General features: G+C 37.5%; 14 protein-coding genes across 14 annotated transcripts; 8 read left to right on the forward strand and 6 right to left on the reverse strand.

The window, feature by feature from the left end:
• Positions 1 to 195: 195 nt before the first annotated feature.
• On the forward strand, positions 196 to 2,151 carry C9374_007184 (uncharacterized protein; the record flags this gene model as incomplete). Its single annotated transcript, XM_044697127.1, has 2 exons — positions 196 to 939; positions 1,063 to 2,151. The coding sequence occupies 2 exons, from the start codon at positions 196 to 198 to the stop codon at positions 2,149 to 2,151; spliced, it is 1,833 nt and encodes a 610-aa protein (XP_044555547.1).
• Positions 2,152 to 2,330: 179 nt separating this feature from the next.
• Positions 2,331 to 4,067, forward strand: C9374_007185 (uncharacterized protein; the record flags this gene model as incomplete). The annotated part of the gene is made up of 3 exons (XM_044697128.1): positions 2,331 to 3,447; positions 3,582 to 3,720; positions 3,821 to 4,067. The coding sequence occupies 3 exons, from the start codon at positions 2,331 to 2,333 to the stop codon at positions 4,065 to 4,067; spliced, it is 1,503 nt and encodes a 500-aa protein (XP_044555548.1).
• Positions 4,068 to 4,220: 153 nt separating this feature from the next.
• On the forward strand, positions 4,221 to 4,867 carry C9374_007186 (uncharacterized protein; the record flags this gene model as incomplete). The annotated part of the gene is made up of 2 exons (XM_044697129.1): positions 4,221 to 4,388; positions 4,622 to 4,867. The coding sequence occupies 2 exons, from the start codon at positions 4,221 to 4,223 to the stop codon at positions 4,865 to 4,867; spliced, it is 414 nt and encodes a 137-aa protein (XP_044555549.1).
• A 104-nt stretch (positions 4,868 to 4,971) lies between these two features.
• Positions 4,972 to 6,333, forward strand: C9374_007187 (uncharacterized protein; the record flags this gene model as incomplete). The annotated part of the gene is made up of 1 exon (XM_044697130.1): positions 4,972 to 6,333. The coding sequence occupies one exon, from the start codon at positions 4,972 to 4,974 to the stop codon at positions 6,331 to 6,333; it is 1,362 nt and encodes a 453-aa protein (XP_044555550.1).
• Positions 6,334 to 6,432: 99 nt separating this feature from the next.
• C9374_007188 (uncharacterized protein) lies at positions 6,433 to 7,666 on the reverse strand (the record flags this gene model as incomplete). Its single annotated transcript, XM_044697131.1, has 2 exons — positions 6,433 to 6,674; positions 6,925 to 7,666. 2 exons carry the CDS (start codon positions 7,664 to 7,666, stop codon positions 6,433 to 6,435), a joined length of 984 nt encoding a protein of 327 aa, XP_044555551.1.
• Positions 7,667 to 7,877: 211 nt separating this feature from the next.
• C9374_007189 (uncharacterized protein) lies at positions 7,878 to 10,241 on the reverse strand (the record flags this gene model as incomplete). Its single annotated transcript, XM_044697132.1, has 1 exon — positions 7,878 to 10,241. The coding sequence occupies one exon, from the start codon at positions 10,239 to 10,241 to the stop codon at positions 7,878 to 7,880; it is 2,364 nt and encodes a 787-aa protein (XP_044555552.1).
• A 252-nt stretch (positions 10,242 to 10,493) lies between these two features.
• C9374_007190 (uncharacterized protein) lies at positions 10,494 to 12,125 on the forward strand (the record flags this gene model as incomplete). The annotated part of the gene is made up of 4 exons (XM_044697134.1): positions 10,494 to 10,517; positions 10,615 to 10,931; positions 11,009 to 11,346; positions 11,416 to 12,125. 4 exons carry the CDS (start codon positions 10,494 to 10,496, stop codon positions 12,123 to 12,125), a joined length of 1,389 nt encoding a protein of 462 aa, XP_044555553.1.
• Positions 12,126 to 12,316: 191 nt separating this feature from the next.
• C9374_007191 (uncharacterized protein) lies at positions 12,317 to 14,845 on the reverse strand (the record flags this gene model as incomplete). Its single annotated transcript, XM_044697135.1, has 3 exons — positions 12,317 to 12,921; positions 12,989 to 14,472; positions 14,607 to 14,845. 3 exons carry the CDS (start codon positions 14,843 to 14,845, stop codon positions 12,317 to 12,319), a joined length of 2,328 nt encoding a protein of 775 aa, XP_044555554.1.
• Positions 14,846 to 15,246: 401 nt separating this feature from the next.
• C9374_007192 (uncharacterized protein) lies at positions 15,247 to 17,976 on the forward strand (the record flags this gene model as incomplete). The annotated part of the gene is made up of 1 exon (XM_044697136.1): positions 15,247 to 17,976. The coding sequence occupies one exon, from the start codon at positions 15,247 to 15,249 to the stop codon at positions 17,974 to 17,976; it is 2,730 nt and encodes a 909-aa protein (XP_044555555.1).
• Positions 17,977 to 17,993: 17 nt separating this feature from the next.
• Positions 17,994 to 18,773, forward strand: C9374_007193 (uncharacterized protein; the record flags this gene model as incomplete). The annotated part of the gene is made up of 1 exon (XM_044697137.1): positions 17,994 to 18,773. The coding sequence occupies one exon, from the start codon at positions 17,994 to 17,996 to the stop codon at positions 18,771 to 18,773; it is 780 nt and encodes a 259-aa protein (XP_044555556.1).
• Positions 18,774 to 19,310: 537 nt separating this feature from the next.
• On the forward strand, positions 19,311 to 20,786 carry C9374_007194 (uncharacterized protein; the record flags this gene model as incomplete). Its single annotated transcript, XM_044697138.1, has 1 exon — positions 19,311 to 20,786. The coding sequence occupies one exon, from the start codon at positions 19,311 to 19,313 to the stop codon at positions 20,784 to 20,786; it is 1,476 nt and encodes a 491-aa protein (XP_044555557.1).
• A 231-nt stretch (positions 20,787 to 21,017) lies between these two features.
• On the reverse strand, positions 21,018 to 21,839 carry C9374_007195 (uncharacterized protein; the record flags this gene model as incomplete). The annotated part of the gene is made up of 1 exon (XM_044697139.1): positions 21,018 to 21,839. The coding sequence occupies one exon, from the start codon at positions 21,837 to 21,839 to the stop codon at positions 21,018 to 21,020; it is 822 nt and encodes a 273-aa protein (XP_044555558.1).
• Positions 21,840 to 21,938: 99 nt separating this feature from the next.
• Positions 21,939 to 23,240, reverse strand: C9374_007196 (uncharacterized protein; the record flags this gene model as incomplete). Its single annotated transcript, XM_044697140.1, has 1 exon — positions 21,939 to 23,240. One exon carries the CDS (start codon positions 23,238 to 23,240, stop codon positions 21,939 to 21,941), a length of 1,302 nt encoding a protein of 433 aa, XP_044555559.1.
• A 291-nt stretch (positions 23,241 to 23,531) lies between these two features.
• C9374_007197 (uncharacterized protein) lies at positions 23,532 to 25,227 on the reverse strand (the record flags this gene model as incomplete). Its single annotated transcript, XM_044697141.1, has 2 exons — positions 23,532 to 24,874; positions 24,969 to 25,227. The coding sequence occupies 2 exons, from the start codon at positions 25,225 to 25,227 to the stop codon at positions 23,532 to 23,534; spliced, it is 1,602 nt and encodes a 533-aa protein (XP_044555560.1).
• Between the last annotated feature and the right edge of the window lie 9 nt (positions 25,228 to 25,236).

Genomic DNA, 25,236 nt, shown 5'->3' on the forward strand with positions numbered 1-25,236 from the left:
TACAGCGTGTTATTGGAATCAGAGTATCCCAAGTAACACATAGCCCATGTTATATATTGGGCCAAGTTCGCAATGTTGGATGCAAAAGACTGCGCCCGCCTTTCACTTTACGATTTTGGTACTATCACAATTCATCAAGTCGCGACTCTTTCTCTCTCGAGATGCTGCTACTGAATCAGTAGAGCTTTTGAAAAAATGAGGAACAGTTCCCATGGTGGCGTCAATTTCAATAACTTGGGAAGCAATAATAGCAATAATACTACTACGACACGATCATCATCTCCTTCGTTTTCATCATCGTCGTCGAGGGCCTTAGGAACCTTTTCAGCAACGCTGCCAGCTTCGGGCTCCAACAGAGGAAAATCAGCTACAGGATCATCGTCTCTTTCAAAATCTTCGCAGTTCGGAACAGGAACAAAACATAAATCAAGTTCTCTGTCGAGTAGCGTGGGTGGGGTCGGTTCTACGGCTGGCTTGTCCTCAGCATCAACAAGTTCCACCAATTCAGTCAATATCTCATCAAGCTCACCAACAACAACCATTGATTCTAAGGTAACATCTCCAAAACCAAACACATCTCCACTCATTCATTTCTTTTCATCCTCAACTTCTACAGGTTCCAAGCGAGGGATTGGATCAGCTGGAGGAGATTTTCATCAACCCGTGCGGAATTCATTCAGTGTTAATGCTTCGAATTCGAATCCTAATAGTTTGAACGGTAGCAAAAGTCAGCCTACATCACCACTAGGGCGTAAAAAGAACGAAGAGAAAAATTTTCAATCTCTCACGCCAACAACAAAGACGATAGCACCCATATCTCCCACAAGTAGTAACAAACAAGCCCTCTCGCCCTTCACCGTATCAACATTTGAAGAAGAAGAAGATGTTGACACTATTGAAGCGTCCTATATCAATCACCCCATCACACCCATTGTCAAGGTAGGTTTTTTGTTATCGACGTGTTGTGTGTCACATTCTATGGTTCCTTAATTGTCTTGGATCAATTCATTGCTTGGAATCCAACATTCACATTTGTACAAACACATGATATGGATTTCTTAGAGTAATAATCCATTTGATCTACATTCAACATATAACATTAATAAGCAATTATTTTCCGAGGTTATTTCACCCTCAAAAATACCACTTCTAACACCACCTCCAATTCCAAAGTCAAAATTGAATCTCCAATATCGAATTAAAAAGGCCTCAGGTAGTGGGGCTGATGCCAACGCAAATATTAGCGAAAAAGCTCTGAAAGTGTCAGTGTACAGTAAACAAAAACCCATGTGTGACGAGAATACCCATCCAACAGGGGAAGATGCATACTACTGTTGCTACAGTGCAAAGCATGAAGTGTACAGTTTTGGTATTGCAGACGGAGTTGGTGGATGGATGGCATTTGACATTGACCCATCCCTAGTGAGTCGACAATTAATGTGGAATTGCAAACTTTTGCTCTGTAGCGATCAACTGAACCAAATTGTTGCAGAAAATAATTACCATATCCCAAAAGAATACGAACCAATGGTAGCAAGAGGTCTTGAGCTTCCTCAGGTTGTACATCCAAAAATTCTACTTGAACGAGCATTTAGGTTAATGACAGAGTTCAATCAAGTGAAAGCAGGAGGAACCACGGCATGTATCATCTTTTTAAAACCTCTACCTCAAAATTTATATCAACTCTCTTATGCAAATCTTGGAGATTCTGGGTTTGCTGTGGTGAACAAACAAAAAAGCAAGGTAATCTATCGAAGTAAGGAGCAACAACACTACTTTAACGCTCCATATCAACTTTCCGTAATACCTCCAGAGCTTGATAGCGATGAGTTAATTAAGGACGATCCCAGTTGTGCAGATTTACACATTAATTGTTGTACCTTACGTGAAGGAGACTACATTGTGCTGGCAACAGATGGATTGTTTGATAATCTTTTTGATTCAGATATTCTGAAAATTATGAGGACAGCCACAAGTTGTCACAGCATTTCAAAAAAACTTGTACAGGAAGCGGTCAAGAGATACAACTCACCAACACTCCCCAATCATACGCCCTTCTCAATGGGGCTGAGTAAGGTGACTGGAGAGTTTAAACGACATGGCAAATCTGATGACGTAACTGTATGCTGTGTTTCTGTATGCTGTAATTAATTATTTCGTTGCGTGTAGAATTTTTAACAAATCTAAACTTTTTTGAAGTTGAATCTATTTGGTTTGCTGCCCTGATTTGAATGCAGAACCAAGTTTTGATGAATCGAAATTGTAAATTTAAAAAATTGTTTGATTGTGTCGGTTTCAGTTGTATGGCTTGAATTTTGAACGACCCAGAGATGAACCTACCTCCCTCTTCCGATAATTCATTCTTATTAATTAAACAATTCAAATGCCAATATTGGAATAATATGGTTGCTCCCTCGGCTGGCAATTTATTCATCACACCACGATTTATTTTATTTGAATACGATTCATCGCCAGCACAAACGTCCACAGGAAGGAATAGAGGAAACTCGTCATCGGGATGCGGAAACGGATCATCAGGTTCTGGTAGCGTAGGTAGTACTGGAAGTAGTGGTGCTAGTAGTAGTGGTTTAATGAACACAGCCACTACCATGGTCATGAATACATCCACCAACATTTTCAACAGCGTCAAGAGTTCAACAGGATCCTCTCCAGGATCAAGTAATGCCCCAATGACCATCTTTGGAAGTACTGATGAGGATTTTGTCGATGTGACCTATGTACCCGAATTCAAAAACAGAGAAATCAAATCGAACACTTCATGCATTTTGATCCCTCTGCAAGATATTGCTCAATGCACAAAGAGTTCCTATCTATTTAAATCCGTACTGTGGATTCAAACTCGAAATAACACCAGTTATTACTTTGTGGGACTGAAAAGTATTTCGAATACGAGTACAATCATTAATCACGTGTTGGATCAATTGAAAATTCATGAGAAAAAGAGTCATGAAATTTCAACCAAACGAAAAGAGCGACCTGTAGAAATTAAATTAGATGAAAATGGATTTTTACAAGCCATAGAGTATGGAGATGTTGAAGATGAGGAGGAGCAACGAGTGATTTATAATGCAAAAGGAAAAAAGATTGATCCCTTCGCTTATATTAAGAGCTTGACTCCATCGAGTTTTAGTTTTAGTGCAAATTCTAGTGGTAGAAGTAGTTCAAAAATGGAAAATTCCTCTTCTCACAATAGCTCAACGGACAACTCTGTCACTCATTCAAATTCCGACAAACACAAGTCATACACAAGTGGATTCAATTATTATCTTGGAGCATCTCTTTCTGGATTATATTCATACAGTGTTGGGCCTGTGGTGGGTTTATTTTACGGTTCCAGCTCCAATACATCCTCAACAACAGAAAAGAAAAAGAACATTTCCGCATTGGATCATTCATCCCTGGAAATTTTAATTAAGAGTGACAAGTGTAAGTTGAGTTTTCAATATATTTGGGTTCGAGAGTATTTTAAATGCATTTCTAATTTTCATGACAAATGATTTAAATTTTTTCTAAATTTTGATCGAATTTGTCACACTGCTATTGTCATTCAACGACACTAGGGCACAGGAAATATATCGTTTTAGATGAAAACGGATTTTCCATTGTAGACCCTACTCAACAAACCAAAACACAACTATTCCTTTTGTACAAACAAATTACAGATGTTACTACTGTAAATACCTTCACCTGTAATATTAGGCAAGTGTTATTTTCATCATTCTAATGGTTGTTAATATCATGGTGTATTGTATTCAAACACTCATTTCAATGATGGAATTGTAATTCCACTCCGAAACAGTTATCAAGAAAGCAACAAACACGAACACAAACATATCAAGATTACCTCCATTTATTTACCTCTGATCTTAAACATCTTCCTTCAAGAAAATCAAACCATCCTCTTTTTGGATGAAAAAGTTTCAAAAACCATTGAGCTTGACAGTGTTCTCTCTCAACAACTCCAACACTTCGATCAGAATAATGACCAATCATCCATCACAGAAACATCAAATCCTGAGCACGATAGTAGTGGCAATGAAGAATAGAGAGGATCTACCCCAACCAAGGTCTCTGTCAGTAGTAATAGTCGAAAAGAGTCTTCTAACATTCTTCCAATTCCTTTTTTTGCGCAATTCGAAAATAGACAAATAAAAATCTCTAACAGCAATCACGGTTCATCAATTTAACCACACCAAGAAATGAGTCAAGAGTCCCTTGTGCCATCGAACCGACCCAAGTCTACAAGTCAACCAAAGGCATTCAAAGAACAGAAATCACTCACAGAAAGAATTGAAGAATCACGAAAAGTGAGAGAGAAATATCCAGATCGTGTGCCCGTGATTTGCGAGAAATCAGCCGTTGAGAAGGTACGTACTATAGTCACTCGTTTTTCCAAGGTACATCATATTATTATCATATGGATGTTACATTCCGATGGTCATTGATATAATTTTCAATGTTGCTGCCGTTATTTCATCATGAAATGGATTAATTTGATAATGATCAATTCGAACAATGTCTAAAATTGTAAATATGAAATTTCTGCAAAAACCACTCCTTCCTGAAATTTCTACATCACCAATTGTTGTTTCATGAACAGGATTTACCCTCCATTGATAAGAACAAGTATCTAGTTCCGGCCGACTTAAACGTTTCACAATTTGTCATGGTTGTACGAGGAAGACTCTCAGTTGATGAAACTACCTCGCTATTCTTCTTTGTCGGAAAGGATGTGCTCCTCATGCAAACGGATCTCATGGGATCTATTTATGAAAAGTACAAGGATGAAGATGGCTTTTTATACATCTCCTATTCGGGACAAAACACTTTGGGAGCTTTGGAATAATCCTATTATTACATTAGATTTATACTCTGCACCAGTTTTTGAGATCTTTGTACGATGAACAAACAAACAAATTAACAACAAATCATTTTAATAAAACAAAAAAAATGTCTGATTATGCGGATTTGTTGGGCGTGGATGCTTCTGCCAAAAAGAAGTCAACCCTCGTGGATCAGATACTTTCTCCGAAATCAAGCACAGTGTTGAAAGGAAAGCAAAAAGATGCTACTCATTCTTTGGCAATTACATCAACTCCTCTTCGTTCTCCTTCATTGGAAACACCTCGGAGACAATCAGCAAAACGTAAAATTATTCAAACAACAGACAAGTGGAGATGGAAAGCTTTTTTGAATAATGCTAGAGATGATGGAACCGTTTTATTTCATTGGACTCGAGTGGATGATGACGATGATGAGCAAGTGGCTCCAAATTACCCTTTTGAAATCTTGAATAAGAAAACTAGAGTTTTTAGCTATGACGATGATGAATATAAAGAAATAATAGAGCCGTTGCATAAGAATGAAAATTGGAGTCGAGAGGAGACAGATCTGTTATTTTCATTGTGTCAACAATATGATTTACGGTTTATGGTCATACACGACCGATTTTGTACAAGTGAACTCAAGACACAACACTCACCTGTTCCACCCCGATCTGTGGAGGATTTAAAAAAGAGATATTATGAAATTTCAAAAGCTTTGTTACAACACCGAGCTAAAAAACGATCCATTCCAAACGAAAAATTGAAAAAGCATCCTCTCATGGCAGTTGAGTATGATTACGATTACGAGACGAGGCGAAAACAAAATCTAGAAATGCTATACTCACGATCCTCCGAAGCAGAAAAAAGAGAAAACGAATTGAGAGAACAATTAAAGAAAATTGAGGCCATTAAAAAAAAGAGAAATGAAGAAGAACAGCAATTAATTAGACAAAAACAAAAAGAAGAAAAAGAACGACTCAGACTTGAAACAATCAAGACAGAAAAGCAACGATTACTTGAAGAAAAACTACGATTGGCTTCTACACCAGCTGTATTGACAACTATGGAAGAGATTGAAGAACAAGATGAAACAGAGGCTGAACAAGAAATCAACAAGTTTGATGCTTCATTATTTGCAAATTTGACACCAGGAGTTTACTCGAGAAGAGAGTTAATGAATTATGATGACTATCTCTATCACGCAACAATTTTAACAAAGCTAGGTTTTGACGTCAACACTCTCATGCCAACAAGGCGTGTGCATGAGGCGTTTGAGACGACCGTGTTGCCCCTTCTTGAAAAATACATTTCTCTATTCGGAAAGCCAAATGTTGATGAGTATGAGTACTCGGACACTACACTACTGCCAGCTCAAGAAGTGCCAGTGGCAGAGTCTTCGAATGCCTCTGACTCGAAAAAGAAACGAAAAAAGCAATCAGGTTCATCTGAAAAAGAGTCCACCCAAAAAAAGAAAAAGAAAAAGTAAAATAAATTATTCCAATATTTTAGTGAGCTCTCCATGATAAAGCAAAATTTCTCTCAATAGACTCGTACCCAAAATTTTAGCATACATTATTGGAGCAAATTAAACTTCTCCTGATCCTTCTTTAGATAATCCAAGGAAAATCTTCATGTATTCGTAGACAACAAAGTTGATGGAAACAACTGGAATGACCTTCAAATAATTCGAAAGAAGACCTTTGTAAAATCCAACAAAACCATATCTTTGATAAACTTGACGGAAAGCGGCCGATAGTGAAATGTGCTCAGTACTACCTCCCATACCAACCATTTGCATTCTTCTTCTCACCACGTCGAATGGATAAGCTAAATTATGATTGTAGAATCATTGTACAAATAACAGTAATTGTCATCCAATTCAGCAATTTGAATAATCATGATAAGTGTAGGATGATGGTTGTAATATAAATGATTCACATAGACGATTAGTTGCAATATAAATGATAATATTAATGAATAATATAAATGATTCACATTGACAAACGATTGGTTGCAAGAATATCATTCGCATAGTTGTTGATAATATATCATCACGACTCTACAAGTCAATACTTACTAACGGTCTGTGCAAAAGTTCCGCTAACAGCTCCAAGAGCCAACTTGGTAACAATACCTAAACTATCAGATCCTAAATATTCCAAGCACAATACTTTCAATTTCTCATAGGTTGTAAAATTAAGAGCAACATATGGAGCAATTCCGAGTAGGGTCGGAACCATACCTCTATATAGTCCATACAATCCTTCTTGTTTGTAAATCATTTTCAAAGCATGATTAATTCCATGATAGATTTTTGGTTCATATTGTGCACTCAATCGACACCGCACCACATCAAGTGGATAGGAAACAACAACAGAAGTCATACCAGCCAAACCACCACACACAAGTCTTTGAACAGTGGTCAATTTTCCATCTTCCGACCTAGCCATAGCAAATTCTTTATACTTTTCATAGGAAACAAATTGTGCTGCCGTGTAGGGAACAATACGCACAACATTACTACCATTTCCTTTAAAGTATCCCGTTATTCCTTCATCCTTTCCGATTTGAATTAAACTACGAAATATACCATTATATTTAACTTCTCCTGGATTTGTGTTTTGAACAGAAAGGTCCTGAACTTGAAACAGAATTTTAAGCCTTTCAAAGGGGGCAGCCACTGTTCTTGAAACAGCTCCACTCACACCACCACAAACACTGTAACCTATGCCAGCATTTGCGTTGGCAAGTTCCTCGATTTTCAGCTTGAAAGCACTCTTCTTTACTCCTTCCGAAGGTGATGATGGTTTTGATTCCATGATATCTTTTGTGTAATAATTTTTAAATGTATGATGATGACGAGAAGAAAAATATGAAAGGTTTATCGCAAAGATGAACACGGAGAAGGGTTAGGACGACGACAATGTGAAGTCTGATACAGCAATGCCGACACTTTGAGAGAACTTTATGGACGGAAGGGATGATGATGGAAAAGAGTGTGTTGATGAGAATTTTTTTCGTTCATCGTTTTTATTTCACCTCTTCTTGTAGTGGATCTTTCAAGAGGTCAGCAGGTTGTTGTTGTTGTTGTGACACACGGAAACTCCCATTTTCATCATCATTGAGGGTTGTCATGGGTGGTGTTGAATCATCCCCTTGCTCACAGGAAGCAACACTGGCTTGTTGTTTGGAGTGGATGCTGTCGTCTTTTGTGGATGTTGGTCGAACAGAAGAGGATGACATTTTCAATAAACCAATTCTCTTGGCCGTATTTCGTACAGGAGCTTCTTTCTTGCTTTGCTCTATACGTGCGAGAGCCATTCTTTCAGCTCCAATCTCTTGATTGGCCCAGTGTTTCTTTTCCACATTTTCCTTCTCTTGGTGAAGACGTTGTTTCTCTTTCAGTCGTTCTTGCTTGAGCTCTTCTTGAAGTCGTTGTTCTTTCAATTTGAGTTCTCGTTTTTGCTCCAATTTTTCGCTCAGAGAAAGTAGTGCCTCCTTCCTTAATTCTTCTGCATTCTTGGTGTGTGTCTCAATCATTTCTAGCTTTTTCATCCTGTTCGTAGTTCTTTCTTTTTTCATTTGATCTCGGTGTTTTCTCAAAAGATTTAACTTGTTTTGCATTTCCATTTCTTTTTCTTTCTTTTTTGAAATGATATTCGTCTTTCGTTCCTCTCTTTGTTGCTCTTCGATCTTTTTCAATTCGTCTAATCGCTCTTTCAACTGAACGATGGACATTTCAGCTAACAATCCAACCTCTGAAGTTTCAGTTCGGTCAAAGGTCTTGGTTTGCCTTTTTGGAGCATTTACAAGAGCTCTAATTTGTTTGATGAGATCTTCGCGCTTTCGCTGTTCTTCTTCATGTTGTTGTTTGATGATCTTTTCATTCTTTTGACTTTCTCTCTTAATTTCGTTGGCTGTTCTCTTCTTTTCTTTTTTAATTTCGTGCTTCACTACTTGAATTTTCTCTTGAATTTCTTTGGCAAATTCCTTGTTTTTCTCTTCCAATACTTTTTGCTCTTTTTCTATCTTTTCTTTAAGCTCTTTGATTTCTTCGTCTCTCTTTTTCTTTTGCTCCACAGCAAGTTTGTTGTTTTTTTCAGCCATGTTCTCTCGTACGAGCCTAGCATTAATGTCACTTTCCATCGCTTCTTTCTTCTTCCGTTCGATTTCTTCCAAATACTTTTTTTCGTCTTGAAGTTTCATGTTTTCTTGCCATGATTTGAAGGCAGATTCGTCCCTCAACTCAGATTCATACTTTCTAAGTAATTCTTCTTCCTTCTCTTGTTTTTTGCGAATAAGAGCTTCTTCTCTCAATATTGCTGCTGCATTGAGCTTGACATTGGCAGGAGCGTCTAATACTTTTCGTACTTGCTCAATGTCTTTAATGACTGGTTTGGGAGAAGTCACAGATTCCATAGTGTGCTCGATATCTTTTTTTCTTGCTCTTGGTGGAGCATTGGGCACTTTGGCTCTCTCCATTTCTTCTCGCAATTTCGAAATTTCTTTCCTATTGTTCTCAATGATCTGCTCATCGAGAAAAGGTATAGATTTTCTACTCTCCTTATACATGTCAAGAGCTTTGGAGATGGCAGGATTCTCGGGTTTGTAAGTTGTTTCAGGAATTTCCTTAGTTTTGAATGTGTATTCAATTACTTCTTCGACTGGTTGCTTCTTTTCTTTTTGCATTGTTAAATTAAATGGTTCAAAAACTGTATCCGACTTCTTTGGTGGTTTGTCCTTGCCTACAATTTTGGAAGCCCACGAGGTCACAATTTCTTCATGTTGACGTATTGAGCTTAAAAGTTGAGAGTCAATCCATTCTTTTTCATACAGCCTGCTCCACTCTTCCATAAATAACGTTGTCAGGTTTTGGGAATTGTAAATGAAGAGTATGAACCGTTGTCGCTTTGAGGGCGTCATTGCATTGGACAAAAAATCTTTTACAAAATCTAAAGGTAAAACTGAAGGAAATAAAAAGTACAAAGTATACAACACCACAGAATAATCTGTTCTCTCTCTATTGAGTATCAAAAACTCATTCTCTTTCGAGCTACATTTTGAAAATATTTCTAAAGAGATGTCAATAAATTTTGAATATCGTTCTATTCCAATAATTACATCAGCAATAAATTGTTTATCTCGTTCTCCTTTCATTCCGAATTCTTTAAAACAATTTTCTACAAGTTCAAAAGGAGGATACCCTCCATGATCTCCTGCAAAATATCTCTCGGTGCATCCTGTACAAAACCCGTACAATGATGCAGGATTGAATTCCAACAGGTTAGGCTCATTGGAGGAAGCCATCACTGATGTATTAGAAGACATCATTAATGATGATGGAGTTTTTGAAATTCCCGATTCATCATTCGTTTTGGTGCTCGTCGATGTCATTTGATGATGGTCGCACCAGCATGAATTTTTTTATTTTAAGGTGTAATTTAAAAATTGGCGGCAAAAGTTTCTCCGTCGCGCTTCAAAGTACAACTCTATTCGCCAAACGCAAAAAAAAAGAACTTTTAGAGTCATCATTGTTGTGGCCATCAACATTATTGTTTCTCAACATTTGCAGCCTGATGAAAAACGAGAAACTTTCATCCTATAATAATAATTTATTTGTTTGGTTTGCGAAAAGAATAGCAAAGAATGTGTGTTGGATGTAATTGCAAGGTTTGTAGAAGGATATTATTTCCCTCATCCTCCGAGATGATCATCACTGATACGAATACGTCGGTGATTCAATGAAAAAAATGGCTGACTGGAATAGGGAGGAATTACTAAGCGAGAAACGAAACGAAGTCACGGACTACAATGGCCTGTGGATATATTCCAAGTTATTGCATGGATCGGATTAGTATTTATGCATGTAGATTTTTATATAATGGTTACCACAGTTTCAAGAATTGAATATCAAGTGATTGCAACTGTTATTTATTTTATACTCTCTATCATTAGCGCAACAACACACATCATTTTGACATTTTACGATGCAGCTGATGAACATATAAAATTAAAGGAAAAGGGACTAGAACCCGTGTATGAAGGAAAGAAAATAGTATTTTGCAAACATTGCAAGTTAATTGTGTAGGTTTGATGAGTTTATCATGATTCATAGGATTTATTCTTTTTCGGGTATGAATATTGAAAATTACCAAAAACAGATACGAGACGAGCAAACACTGTAAATTATGTATGAAATGCGTACAAGGTTTTGATCATCATTGCCGATGGCTCAACATGTGCATTGGAGAAAAGAATTACAAAATATTTTTCGTTTTCTTGACTGACACATACTTTCTCCTGCTCTATGTTTTTTTAGCGAAAGTGGCATATGTGATTGAAGGAAGCATTAATTTTGAAGATTTTTCAAAGAGACTGCTCGCAATCTACTCATTCTCTCATCCAATTGCACATTTAGTTGTAGTTGGGGTTGGAGGAATTGTGACCTTAATAGTTGCTCTTTCACTCACTCAGCTATTTTTCCTTCACATCAAACTAAGTACGTTGTTCTTTCAATGATACAGTATCATTTCGATATATATCAATTTCTCTGACTCACAAATAACAGTTTATCTAAAAAAGACAACCTACGAATACTTGATGGAGAAACGTGCACTAGAAGTCGCAGCATTGGAACAACGAAACGCAGAACGAAACGACCGGAGAGCCGAAGAAATGGCAAATGCTGATACACAACATGAAACCTCAACTGCAAACACTGAAAGTTCCCTTTCATATCACATTGAAAAGTATTCCAATCGTATCTTTCCTCATCAGCCTTACATGCAACCTCAGTCACACTCGACCAATAACAGTCAAAAATCCATGCCAACAACAGCCCATGAAACACCAGCGGCTGAGGTTACTTCCAAATCGTTGGAATTTTCCAATTTACAAGTCAAAAGAACTAGTTCCAATCTCATTGCAACCAAAGGAGAGATGGGTGTTCATCACAAAAACGAACAAGACACAAACGCCAGTACGGATAGCATTGTCATTAATTGTGACCGTTCCTATGGAGGAAGAAGCCCTCGAAATTTTGATCATTCTCTTCAATCGCCGAGAAGACAAACCAAGTCGTCCGGTAATGTGAAAGGAGACCAAATATTGACTCCATCCCCCAGGAATCATAATCCAACAGAGGGTGAATCTGTTCAATTGTCTGTTGGATGTAATGAATTTATTTCAGGAAATGTTGTGGATGTGTTGCAAAAGAATGAGGACGATCTTGAGGCGAACCAACATGTTCAGACAACTCCTGTGGAAGATACGCGGTAAGAGTGAATGGTATTTGGTTTCAAAACTTGTGAAATACATCCAAATTCTCACTGCTTGAACAAAATGAGAAGGCTCTTGGTAAGAAGATGACGACTTGCTTTGGAAAGAAATCGGTTCCATTGTATTGAGCTCGAACAAGTTGAAAAGTCAACCTCAGTGGCTCCGTCTGACATTTTGCTACAAACATTTTATTACACACCAGCTTGGTTAATGCAGAATGAAATGGCCTCCATCCATTCGTTCATTTCCTCCTCAGACGAAGCCAAAATAAAGTACTTTTTGTCATTTCTAGAATCATACAATACAAAACATCCTTTCGTAAAGGTTTTGGCAACACTTCCATTTTGCAAAATAATGGTTCCTGTTGGCTCTTTCAATTTCTGAATACTCTTGAAATATTGCAATTCACCCACTCTCAATACAAACCATCTCTTTTTCCAATTTTTCACAACATGGCCTTGCTTGGTCAAATAACCTTCCTTCACAATTTCACTGAAACCTGTCTTTTCGGTGGCCCCATACGACTTTAAAATGGATTCAATCTTTTTTCGAATGTCTGCAGAGATGGTCGATTCAATTTCCTTACTGTTCACAAATTGGAGAGCATTTAGAGGTTGTTTTGGATTATGAATACGCAAGAGGATGGCGAGCTCTTCAGTGTTTTCTTTGGAGCGACATACTTTCTTGATAAAACCATAATTTCCAGCTGCAATTGCAAAATGCAGACATGAATAACCATTGGCTCTATTGACACCCACTAGATTCGCTTGTTTTGCCAAGAGTTTACCACAAATTGCTTTAAAAGAATATATTCAAATGTCAGCGAGAATAAATTCATCTCAAATGAAACAACAACAACATACCAGCATTACCACTCGACCATGCCAAAAACATAATTGGACTCATTCCATTATTATCCATAAAATTCACATCATAATTAAACACATAATCCTCTCGTAACATAATCTCTACCATTTTCACATGTTGCAAAACACAAGCCAACGATAAAGCATCCATCATGAATCCCTCTCGATTCTGTTCCACACTCACTGCATGACTCTGTTGACAATTTCCATACATGATCAATATTTCCACACTTCCTCCAAAAACACCATACAGAAATGGAGTATAAAAACTCGAAGAAATATCTCGAGCTCGTGTCAAATATTTTGTTAATAAGGGTTGAAAATAGGGAGGAGCCAATGGCGTGCTGTGACATCCAATAGTGGTATCAGCTCCACTTTCGATTAACAAGTAGGCAATTTGTGTTAAACCAAACAATGATGCAATATGAAGAGCAGTCAATGAATTGAATGCTGTTTGATTCAATGATATACATTCTTTTTCTTCTTCCTTATTCATTTGAATGCATGAAATCAAATACTTGACCAAATGAATATTTCCAGAAGAGACTGCCAAATGGAGTGGATTCAATTTCGAATTGGGTAATGACTCACTCAATGCTTTCGATCTTGCCACTTGTTGTTGACTCAATAGATCCGTAAAGGTTTGAAAATCTCCTCTCAAACATGCAAATAAAAGAGGAGATTGTTTCAAATCTTGTTCCATGACTTGAATACATGAGGAGGACGAGGATGATGACAAAGGCAATGATGATGATGAAGAGGATGATGATGAAGAGGAATTCACACAAGTTAAATGAGATAAATGAAGAATGATGAATTTGTCCTTAATGGTGAATGAATCATTGGATAAAGTAAGAAGTGGAGTGAAATTATTTCCTGTAGAGCAGACGACAGCGGTGGTGGTGGTAGTGGTAGTGGTCCGGCTGTTCTTCTCCACTCGTTCAAACAAGGTATCGTATTGATCGGAGATGGAGCTCAACAAACGATTCGATTTCCTTTTCGAGTTGGTACTGGTCGTCGTCGTCGTCGTGAGGGTTGTTGGAGAAGGTTTGTTTTTTCTCAATATTACGGATGATGGAGAAGTATTCACTTGTTGTTGTGAATTATTATTAACCACAAGTGTACTCACGGTTCGACTCACTTCAGAATCACTCACTCTGGCGGGATTGACACCTCCTCGTCGATTTCGGAATGAAGATGTCGAATTGGAATGTCCCATTCGATTCGTGAGTGGAGTGCTGCTGGTGCTGGTGCTAGAATTAAGTTCTTCGTTTTTCATGGAAAGTTCAAGAGTCGAACCATGGTTGTAAGATAATGGATCACTGGAACGAATGAGCAGTAGGGGTGTTTGTGATGATGATTGAGAAGTGAGAGTATGATTCTTGGATGATTCTGTGGATGGTTGTGAAGAAGTGGAAGTTGTGTTGGATAATTGTTGTGATGATGATGATGATTTTTGAAGAGTTGGATTATCTCTGGGACTGTCCATAATGATGTGAAACACAGTATTATAATCGTGTCGTGTTGGTATGGAAGATATAAAATGTCAAAAGTCAACAAGAATAAATCATTGAAACATTGATAACAACAACAACACATGGACAGGACTACTTACTGGTACCAACTTGTTTCACCCGATTCCGGATTATGATAATAAAATCGTTGATAATTGGGATCAAAGAGTTCTGTCCATCCGTTTAAACTACTTCTTGTCTGATTGACAGTTACGAGTGTTGGTTGTGACATGTCTTGTGGATGAGCTGAAGATGAAATGGTTGTTGTTGTCAATGACGATGATGATGCTGTCGAGGAAAGGTCATTGATTAGAGCTGCTCCACCACCATTTTGACTCATTTTTTTAAATTGTGATGAGTGACGTTCGACGGAAAGTGAAAAAGTTTGAAATATTGAACTCCAATCGGGTTTTTCTTGTTGTTTGACAACTTGTTTATTGACATTGTTAAAAGAGTTTGAGTACAATGTGTTTAAATGATCCTAAGGTCGCGTTATACGATCAATCCATGTTAAAGCTTGACAAACATACGAATATATTAAAATTCAGGTTTGATTCCAAAATAAACGTTTCTCGCCATGGTTTATTACTTTTTCTAATATTGTGCAAATATTTGCCTACAATAAGATATCATGCGATGAAAACAACAAATGACGCAGTACGTCTCCAAGAATTTGCCATGAAGGCAAACAATCTTTGTGTGAGACAAACACAATACCAAAAAAATAGTAATTTCCAGCTCATGAAGAAACGTGAAGGAGGTCATTGTCCAACAACGACGACGACGAAGACAACAAATCTGATGAATGTCAACGTACAACCTGTTGTCATTTCTTCTCTGTTCTTGTTTGTAATCCTCTTCGCTACCATTCCAAGAATCATCACAGCCACCCACGAACCAAACAATGAAATTATCTTGACAGACAACAACAACAACAACAATACCACTCAGACGGACATCACCACACAATTAATCGAGTATACTCTTGATGTCAATATTTCCACAGTGATTCCAACATTTTCATTTGCCAATTATTCCATGAATGATACTCATTGGAGAGAAAATTCAACATTACCCGATGGTCGTAGTGGAAGTGGTAGTGGAAGCGGTAATGGTATTGTGGAACCACTTGCCTCTACCTCGTGTTACTGTGGTTATTGTTCCTGTAATGGCAATACATGTCCTTTGCCGGTGTATTACTTTACTCAATTGGTTGGAACGAATTGTCCCAGTAATAAGATTCCCACGATTGGTTACTTGTCGATTGATTCTACAAGTACTAGTGATGGATTCAAGTATTATATTGTTGATGAGGCGAACAGACATTTGGCTATTGGTAGACAACCATTTAGCTACTTGACCATTACAAAATCCATGCCATCGAGTAGTGGTGTCACTTGTGCCCATGACAGCAGTCAAACCATGAGAATTCCAATGCAAGGTATCTATGTCGTGGCAGAATCTACCAATTGGATATTCAATACGAATCTTCGTTATTATATTGATGTTGGTTGTGCTGTACCACCTTATAGTGTTATTAATACTCAATTTGTGTATTCTGGTCAAAGAGTTTATCAACACACAGAGGTCAAAGTGAGTGTTAAATTTTTCACAGTTTACAATGATATTGACACCTGGCAACAAGGTACCGTGACCAACTTGGAAAATGCCTTCTCTTTCAATGTTGCCAATGGTGAGGGATATCAAACATTCTTCCCTTCTACATTGGGATCTGCTACCTACAATCTCAGATATAATCCAAATAACGTTTTTGGTGCCTACGCACAAAACTTTGGTCCATATACACCTTTCACAGTTTACAAAATTGCTACAAGAGCTCAACTCTTTCCTAAAGGTTCCTCCACTCTTCAAGTCAATTTACCACTCACTACTAATTTCCAAGTAGATTATGAAATATTTGATAATGACAATACCATCACACCAGAAATTCAACCAAATAAGATTTATGTGTTATTTTACAATAACAACATGCAACTGATTTCTTCCAATGATATGAGTTGTGCAACACCTTCTAGCACGTATGGTATTGGAACATTGAATTGTCAATTGAGTGGATCTGCTGTTTTTGCTGGAAGAGTGAATATGATGGTTTATTATTTGGGAAGAAGTGAACAAATTGGAAGCACACCATTGGATATTGTTGTAAAATGTAATGGAACACTGAGTAATAACCCAGCAGTTTGTAATGGAAATGGAGTTTGTTCTCAATTCGATGTTTGTGTTTGCTCAAGCAATTATGGTGGTCGTTTTTGTGAAATTCCAAAGTGTGCTGGAATGTTATCAACCAATCCTCAAGTTTGCAGTGGTCATGGAACATGTATTGGAAAATCAGTGGGTTGTGTGTGCCATGAAAATTGGGGAGGATTAAATTGTGAGATACCAAAATGTAATGGAACTCTTTCCTCAGATCCAACCGTTTGTAACTCTAGAGGAAGTTGTCATGGTGTTGATTTGTGTCAATGCATGACCTCATGGGTTGGTCAATTCTGTGATATTCCTATTTGTAACGGAACTTTGGCTACAGATCCATCCGTATGTAATGCTAGAGGAAGTTGTGAAAATGTAGATACATGTCAATGTATACCATCATGGACTGGTCCATTCTGTGAAATTCCAAAATGTAATGGAACGTTAGCTACAGATCCTTCCGTCTGTAATGGAAAGGGTGCATGTACAAGCGCTGAGCAATGTGAATGTGTCAATTACGGTGGTCAATATTGTGATATTCAAATGTGTGGCGGAATTCTAGCAACAGATCCACATGTATGCACAGGAAGAGGTCAATGTTTAGATGTGAACACTTGTCAATGTGATCCTGGATATATTGGAGACAATTGTCAAAAACTAGAATGTACATTCAATCAAGAAAATGTGGATGGAAATGTTGTTTCAATCCATGCTCCAACTCCAACCATTATTTCCACATCAACTTTGGATGGTATTTACTTTTCTGTTAGTTTTTCTCATGACCAAACGGTTCCATATCAACATTTAATGTTCATTGGAAATTCTCACTTCTCACTGTCCAATTGCTCTGTGAGTGGTGATCATTCGCTAACCTTAACTTCCATTCCTAAAACAAGAACAATGTGTTTGGCACATTATAACACCACGTATTTGAAGTTGAGTGAAATTATTGCACATCCACTCGTAACAAAACAACACATGTTGGATGAGGAACAAAATGAAATTCTCAAACTCACCATGCCACTCACATTGCAATATTTTGATGCTACAGGTCAAGCCAAAGATGGAATTTGTTCTTCTTTTGAATTCAAAACAACTGAGACCATTTATGTGAAAACTACTTCCTTAATTGATAATCAATTTTTAGAGTATTCTCCATTGCATCCCTATTCTGCTGTTCTCTATTCTTCACAGACCACCACTATTGAAGGTGTTTTAAATGTGAATTTTATATTGGTGACTACTAATTTGACTCTCAAGTAAATGACACATCCTTGTGGATGCAATCCGGTCAAAAGAATTACTATTTTATTCAAACAAATTCTGGAAAAGCATTATCAGATTTTAGAGCAACCATTTTCTTCAAATCCAACTTGAAAAGACTTGGAGTACTCGATGTGATCGATATTTATTTCCCAGTTGTAATTGACTTTACTATTATTACACCTCCACCCAATCAAAATTTCACACTACAAGCAGAAATGACTCTTGCCTCCGATTCCACTAGCTGGAATCCAAAATCTACATTCATTGGAAATGACCGAGTTTTTGTAAAGGTTTCATCAACATCGTATGCTCTACTCGAAAACAATCACCTTACTGTTATGGATGCCTACTTGTGTTGCTTTAAGCAATTTGTAGCAAGTCTTCCAAAAGACACTGGATGTTTACAATATAATTCTGATACAATGGATGTGTGGAAGAAAATTATTAGCTCATCCACCACAGTAAATGCTGAGCTTTCTACCAAAATCCATCCCTTCTCCAACACCAATTATGCTTTTGGATTTTCATTCCAAATCTCAAGTTCACTATTTCCTGAAAAATTATCACAAACAGCAAGCTCATGTTTTGTACAAGCAAAAGTTGGAACGACAACACCACTTTCAAAGAGAAATCGATTAGAAGAACCATCCACTTTACAAGCAAGTTTATTCTTGGTGGACTTGTCTCAAAAACGATCCAATTCGAGCTTGGCAAGTTCATTGAGAAGAAATGTTGTGTTGTGGAACTTGATGAGCGCTTGTGTTGTATTTGCAGTGTTATTGTTTTCAAGTTAATAATACTATAAATATATATTTGCAACGCGTTGAATATACCTTTTAACAGAGTATTACTTTCAAATATTTGGCAATCTGTTTCGAAACAGAATGATTTTCTCTCAACAGCATGTTGATAAAGTTTTGGTGTTGAGTCGTCCCAAAGATTACCTTAATCCTCCTTCCAACTTTTTCAACAGGCTTTCGAATTCACCTCTTTTCAAGCAAACACAAATCAACCATCTCATGAATCCTACAATGTTGGATGAAGGGCACTTGGATTCGAAACGACAACAATCAACATGATGAGGTCTGGTAGCCGTTGTGGGTGATGATGTCCTCGTTGCGTTGCGCTCAACAAAACGTTGGCGGTCGCACAAAAAAAAAATATTACTCACACCTCTGTGTTTGTTGGCCTTGGAGAGGTGATTGTTATTGGAAAGACCTTCTTTTTGTTCATTATCTGCTCATTATCCGATTGTTGGAGAGTTGATTACTCACGTAATTACTAATCATCAGCAACATTAGTTTGGAAACGACGAAATCATACATTTAAAGATGACTCACTGTGATATATCATCATGGGTTTTGGTAACCACTTACCTCAACTATGCCATCCTCATCATGTTGGGACACGTCCGCGACTTTTGCTACGAATTATTTATTGGTTCTATCCATCAAAATCCTAAAGGCTTTGCTCCTCTTGTAAAATCCTATGAAGATTTTTATAATAGAAGACTGTATCGTCGTATTTGTGATTGTTGGAACAGGCCAATTGCTAGCAGACCTGGTGCATACATTGAAGTGATGAAACGTTACTCTGATGACTATAATCAGACCATTCATGTTACCGATGAAACGATCCATTGTTTGAACTTGGCAAGTTACAATTATTTGGGCTTTGCTGATAGTCCAAAACATGTATTGGATGACGTTCTTACAAGCCTTGACAAGTATGGTGCAGCTCAAGCTTCCGCATACGGAGATTTGGGTTTCACCAAGGTCCACAGAGAATTGGAGGAAATGACAGCAAGATTTGTTGGAAAGGAAGATGCAATCGTATTTTCCATGGGATTTGCAACCAATAGTACTACCATTCCATTGTTGGCCCCATCTCCAGATTGTTTGATTATTAGCGATCAACTCAATCATACTAGTATTGTTGCCGGAGTCAGATCTACAAGCGGAGCCAAAGTCACTGTATTTAAACACAACGACATGGATCACTTGGAAAAGATTGTTCGCAAGAGCATTATTGAAGGTCAACCAGGAACACACAGACCTTGGAAGAAGATTATCATCATTGTTGAAGGAATTTATAGTATGGAAGGAGAAATTGTTAATTTGAAGAGAGCTGTTGAAGTGAAGAAGAAGTATGGATGTTATTTGTATGTGGATGAGGCCCACAGTATTGGTGCATTGGGTAAGACCGGAAGAGGTGTCTGTGATTATTGTGGTGTTAATCCTGCTGATATTGATATTTTGATGGGAACTTTCACCAAGAGTTTCGGATCTGTTGGTGGATATATTGCTGCTAACAAGGATGTGATTAGTTATTTGAGAAAGAATTGCTATGGTTTAATTTATGGTAGTATTATTCCAGCACCATGTGCCCAACAAGCACTCTCTGCTTTGAAGGTCATTACTGGTGAAGACGGAACTGATATTGGAAAGAAGAAGCTTGCTCAACTCAATGAGACGTCAAATTACTTTAGAGAAGGTCTCAAGAAGTTAGGATTTGAAGTGATTAGTGATGCTGACTCTCCTGTCATTATTACAATGCTTTACAATCCAGCCAAGATGCCATCATTCTCGCGAATGGCACTAGAGAATGGTATTGCCGTTGTCGTTGTTGGTGCTCCTGCTTGTGATACCTTGTGCTCGCGTGTTCGTTTCTGTATCTCTGCAGCACACACTAAAGAGGATGCTGATATTGCTTTGAAGAAACTGGACAAAATTGGTACATGGACTGGAACTAAGTACAAGGTGTGTGAAAGTCAACTTGTCAATGACTTGTACCAACTTGTAATGTAAATTTGAGAAAACCATTTTTAAAACTGTAACATATATTTGAGAGAGTTTTTCTTGGTGTGGCTACATGAATAAAGTCGTCATCCATTCGAGTTTTAGTTTGAACAGTTTCATGACCATGTCTTGGCACTTGATTTGTTGAAACTGAATTATTCTTTTGAAAGCTCGCCATCACTTAGCGTCACAGTGATTGTGTAATATCAATACTCCAAATAATTGATCCGCAGTTTAAGCTTATCGATTTTGTTCCTGTTGTTGAGGCTGATTCGACAGTGCACTTGAGTTGTTGCCAATTTTCTTTGGAATGTTGAAAATAATGCCTGGCGATTTAGTAGATGATGGAGTTTTGCTTGATAATGAACTTGTTTGAGAAATTGGAGTGGAGGCTGCAACTTTGGAAACCGATGCCAACAAGTCGTCATCGTCATTATCATCTTCATTATCCAAAGAATTCGTCGATGATGAAGGAGTTGATAGCATCTTTTCATTATTGTCACTCGATTGTGTTCTTTTCCTCTTTTGCTCTAAATAATCTTCATATTTGTTTGGTTTTAAAATGTTATATTCCTCCTCTTGATCAAGTATTAATTTCTGCATTTTTCCTGATGGTGTTCCTGTTCTCTTGTCATCCTTGTCATCCTCAGGTAAAAAATTGTTTAAAATTACTTGACTTTTCCCAGTATTTAGCGATTGCTTTCTTTTACCCAACGAAGAGGGTATTAATTGTGGAGTTTTTGATAATGTTGGCAAATTATCTTTCTTTGGAGTATTCAATGGCATTTGAAGCTGTTGCTTGGCGGGCTCTTGGGAAATATTATTTTCTAATGGTTGTTGACCATTCACAATAATATTATTCGGTTGTTGTTGATTTGGTAATGTTAAAGGAGTTTTAATTATTTGCCCCAATTTTGATGTATCAAAAATAATTTCATGATTTTCAGATTTAGTATGGACTGAATCTATAGAGCACGAGGACCTTGCTCCTTCTTCCGAAATTTGTTGCGAAGGTGGTCTTGTTTGACTCTTCGGAGAAGGAAGATGAAAACCAAAAGGCATTTTTTTTGGTTGGTTTTTCCATCCTTTCTGTGCTTTTTTAAATATCTAGTGTAAACGAAAATAAATTATTTATGATGAATAACGATTCAATTTCACCAATTACAACTGATGAATAATGGCACCACCAACATAATCACAATACTTGTAACTTGGACTCCAAACATTGGTGTTATACTCGGTGGGCAAGACGGTGTCACAAACCATTCCACGAGCAATAATTCGAATCGAGTCTGCGCCAATATTGGGAAGATTATAACTCAACATGTGTGAATCACATGCTGTAAAGGTATTAGTGAGAGGAATATTCTCTGTGAACATGATACTTGCTTGTCCATTAGAATTTGGTTTTGAAAGTGCTGAAATTTCAATCGTTAAATGTTGAATGGTGGTCGTGAGGGGAAGATCTGGAGAATTTTCTGCTTGTTTTCTGTCCTTGTTAGAGGGTGGAAAAACACATGGATATGTCACCTTAATATTGAAATTTGTTTTAGAATTTTCTGAGACGCTGATAGAGAGAGGAAACGCAGCAATTCCAAAATAGGGTTTAAAACATGTCTTGTCATCATTAGGTTCAGCATGTTTCCACATTTTACAAAATAAATCCACGCCATAAGTGACCATGGTAGGATTGTTATTTCTATCCCAAGGATCTAACATGATGATCCCAGTAAGAACTTCCTTATTCGATGAAATATCTTTTTCAAATTCATATCCCACTGCCACTCGATAGTGACCTCCAGAGTCCACTTTAAAATTCATCAAACAAATCACTGGAATGTCATTTTTCAAAAATTCATTCACTAAATGATCGACCCAACATTTCGTGGTGGTATCATTTCGAGCCACTTCGCATGGTATCAGCCACTTTCGATCAGGATAGTACACGGTCGCTAGTCCAGAATGTTCAAATATATTCACTGGTACTGAAGCTTGTGATTTGTTTGCAAATTTTGAATTGAACCAACCAGAAGTTGGTGCCTGTTCTGGAAATTGAATATAGACCTGTGAGGCTGGAGTTGAACTGAGAGGCGAGAATCTTGCACTCCGAACCACATCCAAACTCAAAGTACCTGTATGATTGGAGGTACGTGCAACATCAATGATGGCTCTCTGATCAATGATTTTCTGTGGGTAATAATATGACAATACCATGTTGAGGCTTGCATCTCCGCAAGAATAATCCGTGATTTGATGAAGGTAGGGAATGTCTTGAATGATGAATTGTTGGCGAGTGGTAGTACTGGTAGTTGCTGATCTGATTTTCATCATTTTGTTTATGGATAAATTCATGGCATTAATGATGGAATGATGAAGGAGCAATAACTGAAGCAGCACGACGACGAGGCTCAGCATCAATGAGTTTCTCAAGCCACCACCACACCTACTGCCGTCGACAGACATTTTTTTTGGAAATGGCTCGACAGGACTTGGCAGCTTTATTTCACATCAGGTTTGACATTCCAAATGTAAGGAGAACCCTACAAGGGAATATTCGATGCCGAGGCTAAAGCTTGCCTACCCTACACACACACATGGGTGTGGTCATGGCCGACCACATGAGTGTCGGACTTGGCAGAAATACTATTTTCCTTTTCCGTTCATTCTTCATGAGTATTACTGAACAAGTGAAGGGATGACGATTCACATGAAAATTGAACACATGACTTTTACAACTATTTATCAATGAGAATGTTAACATTGATCATTTTCATACTCAAGCAACAATGATTGAATAATGTCACTAAAAGATGGACGTTTGGTAGGGTCATGAGTCCAACATTGTAACATGAGTTGAATCAATGCATCGTCTTTCACTTTCTTGGAAATCTCAGGTCGTTCTCCTCTAAGGATGAGCTGACAAACATCAGCAACCTTGCCGTGCTTCTTAAAAACTTGATGTCCCTGTGTCAATTCGTAAACAACATTTCCAAACATGTAAACATCGCTTGCATAATGATATTCCGTATTGCTCTGAATAGCTTCGGGAGCATAGCGTCTCATGGAGCCACGAGGTGGTTGTACTTTCCAATCAACTTTCTTACTCACACTAAAATCAATGACTTTTGCCTTAAATTTTGGAGTTTGTGGTGATGATGTGTCATTGTCTGCAATCTGCACTTTACAAAGCATGATATTCTGTAAAGACAAGTCTCTATGAAGAACATTGTGTGAATGAATAAATTGCATTCCTTGCGCCACGTCAAGTACGATGGATCTACATTGCTCGGGAGAGAGTGGAAAGTGTTGTGAAAGGTATTCTTGTAATTGAAAATCACACAATTCTAAAACGTAACAACCATACTCGCCGTCTAATGTAATTCCATAACATTCTGCAACATTTTCATGGCCTTTTAAACAGGCAAGTAGTTCAAGCTCCATTAAAAATTGGTTCAGTGCATGTTTGAATCCAAATTTGTGATCATGCTTTTTGGATAAATTAACACGTTTGACGGCAACTTTTTTTGAATGGTATATCATTGTTACCACTTCACCTTTAACTCCTTTTCCAAGAATAAGGTCTGTCTCTGATTGCAATTCTTGAAATGGTATAAATGGTAGATTTGTTGTTAAACAATGAGATAGAATCTTTTCAAAAACGTCAATATCTTGATTTTCATCCGCTTCTGGAACTGTTGAATGTTTGTAATCAATACCATGCTCTAAATGATAATTCAGAACGCTTTGTGGAAGTTCTTCCGTTGATACCACTTCTCCATTTTTGAATTTACTTCTAATCAAAGTTGAGCTTATTGGCTTGATAATAGAAGCATTCACAATAAGCACTTTACGACGATACTCAAATTCATTTCTCCATAGATCTAAATTAAAATCAATACGCTCTCTATTCACCACACATATTAAATTCTCACAAATTTGTTTTCCACACTTCTCCAAATTATCAATACCAATCACATTAAATACTTTAATGTATGCTTGACAATCCTCTCCATAAAAAGACTTCATTGCCCTCCAAAACTGTTCTTGTCCTTGTTTAAAATTAATTTGATGATCTTGAAGGGCTTGATATTCATCTACTGCAATCCAATCCGAGTTCTCAACAGCCAATTGGCATCTTGATCCGATGAACCGCAGAAACAAAATCATTTATATTCCCAGTAATTCCTTTACATTTCTTTTTTACGCTACAATCTGCTCGTAACGTAATGAACCCTCCCAATACATTCATTTTCAATTCGTTCATTACATAATTCCGAGCATCCTCCAATATCAATAAATGATTATTATGAATGGGATTAAAGGTTCCGTTGAGAATGAGGATGACATTGTTGATAGTATGATTGGAATGATCGTGATGATTTTTATCCAATTCCAATCGTTTCAGTTTGTACGTGGGTGTGAGGTGGTCCGACGTCGAGCGAAGGAACATTTTTTTGTT

Source organism: Naegleria lovaniensis (genome assembly GCF_003324165.1).
Source record: "Naegleria lovaniensis strain ATCC 30569 chromosome Unknown tig002, whole genome shotgun sequence".
Classification (NCBI taxonomy): domain Eukaryota; phylum Heterolobosea; class Eutetramitea; order Acrasida; family Naegleriidae; genus Naegleria; species Naegleria lovaniensis.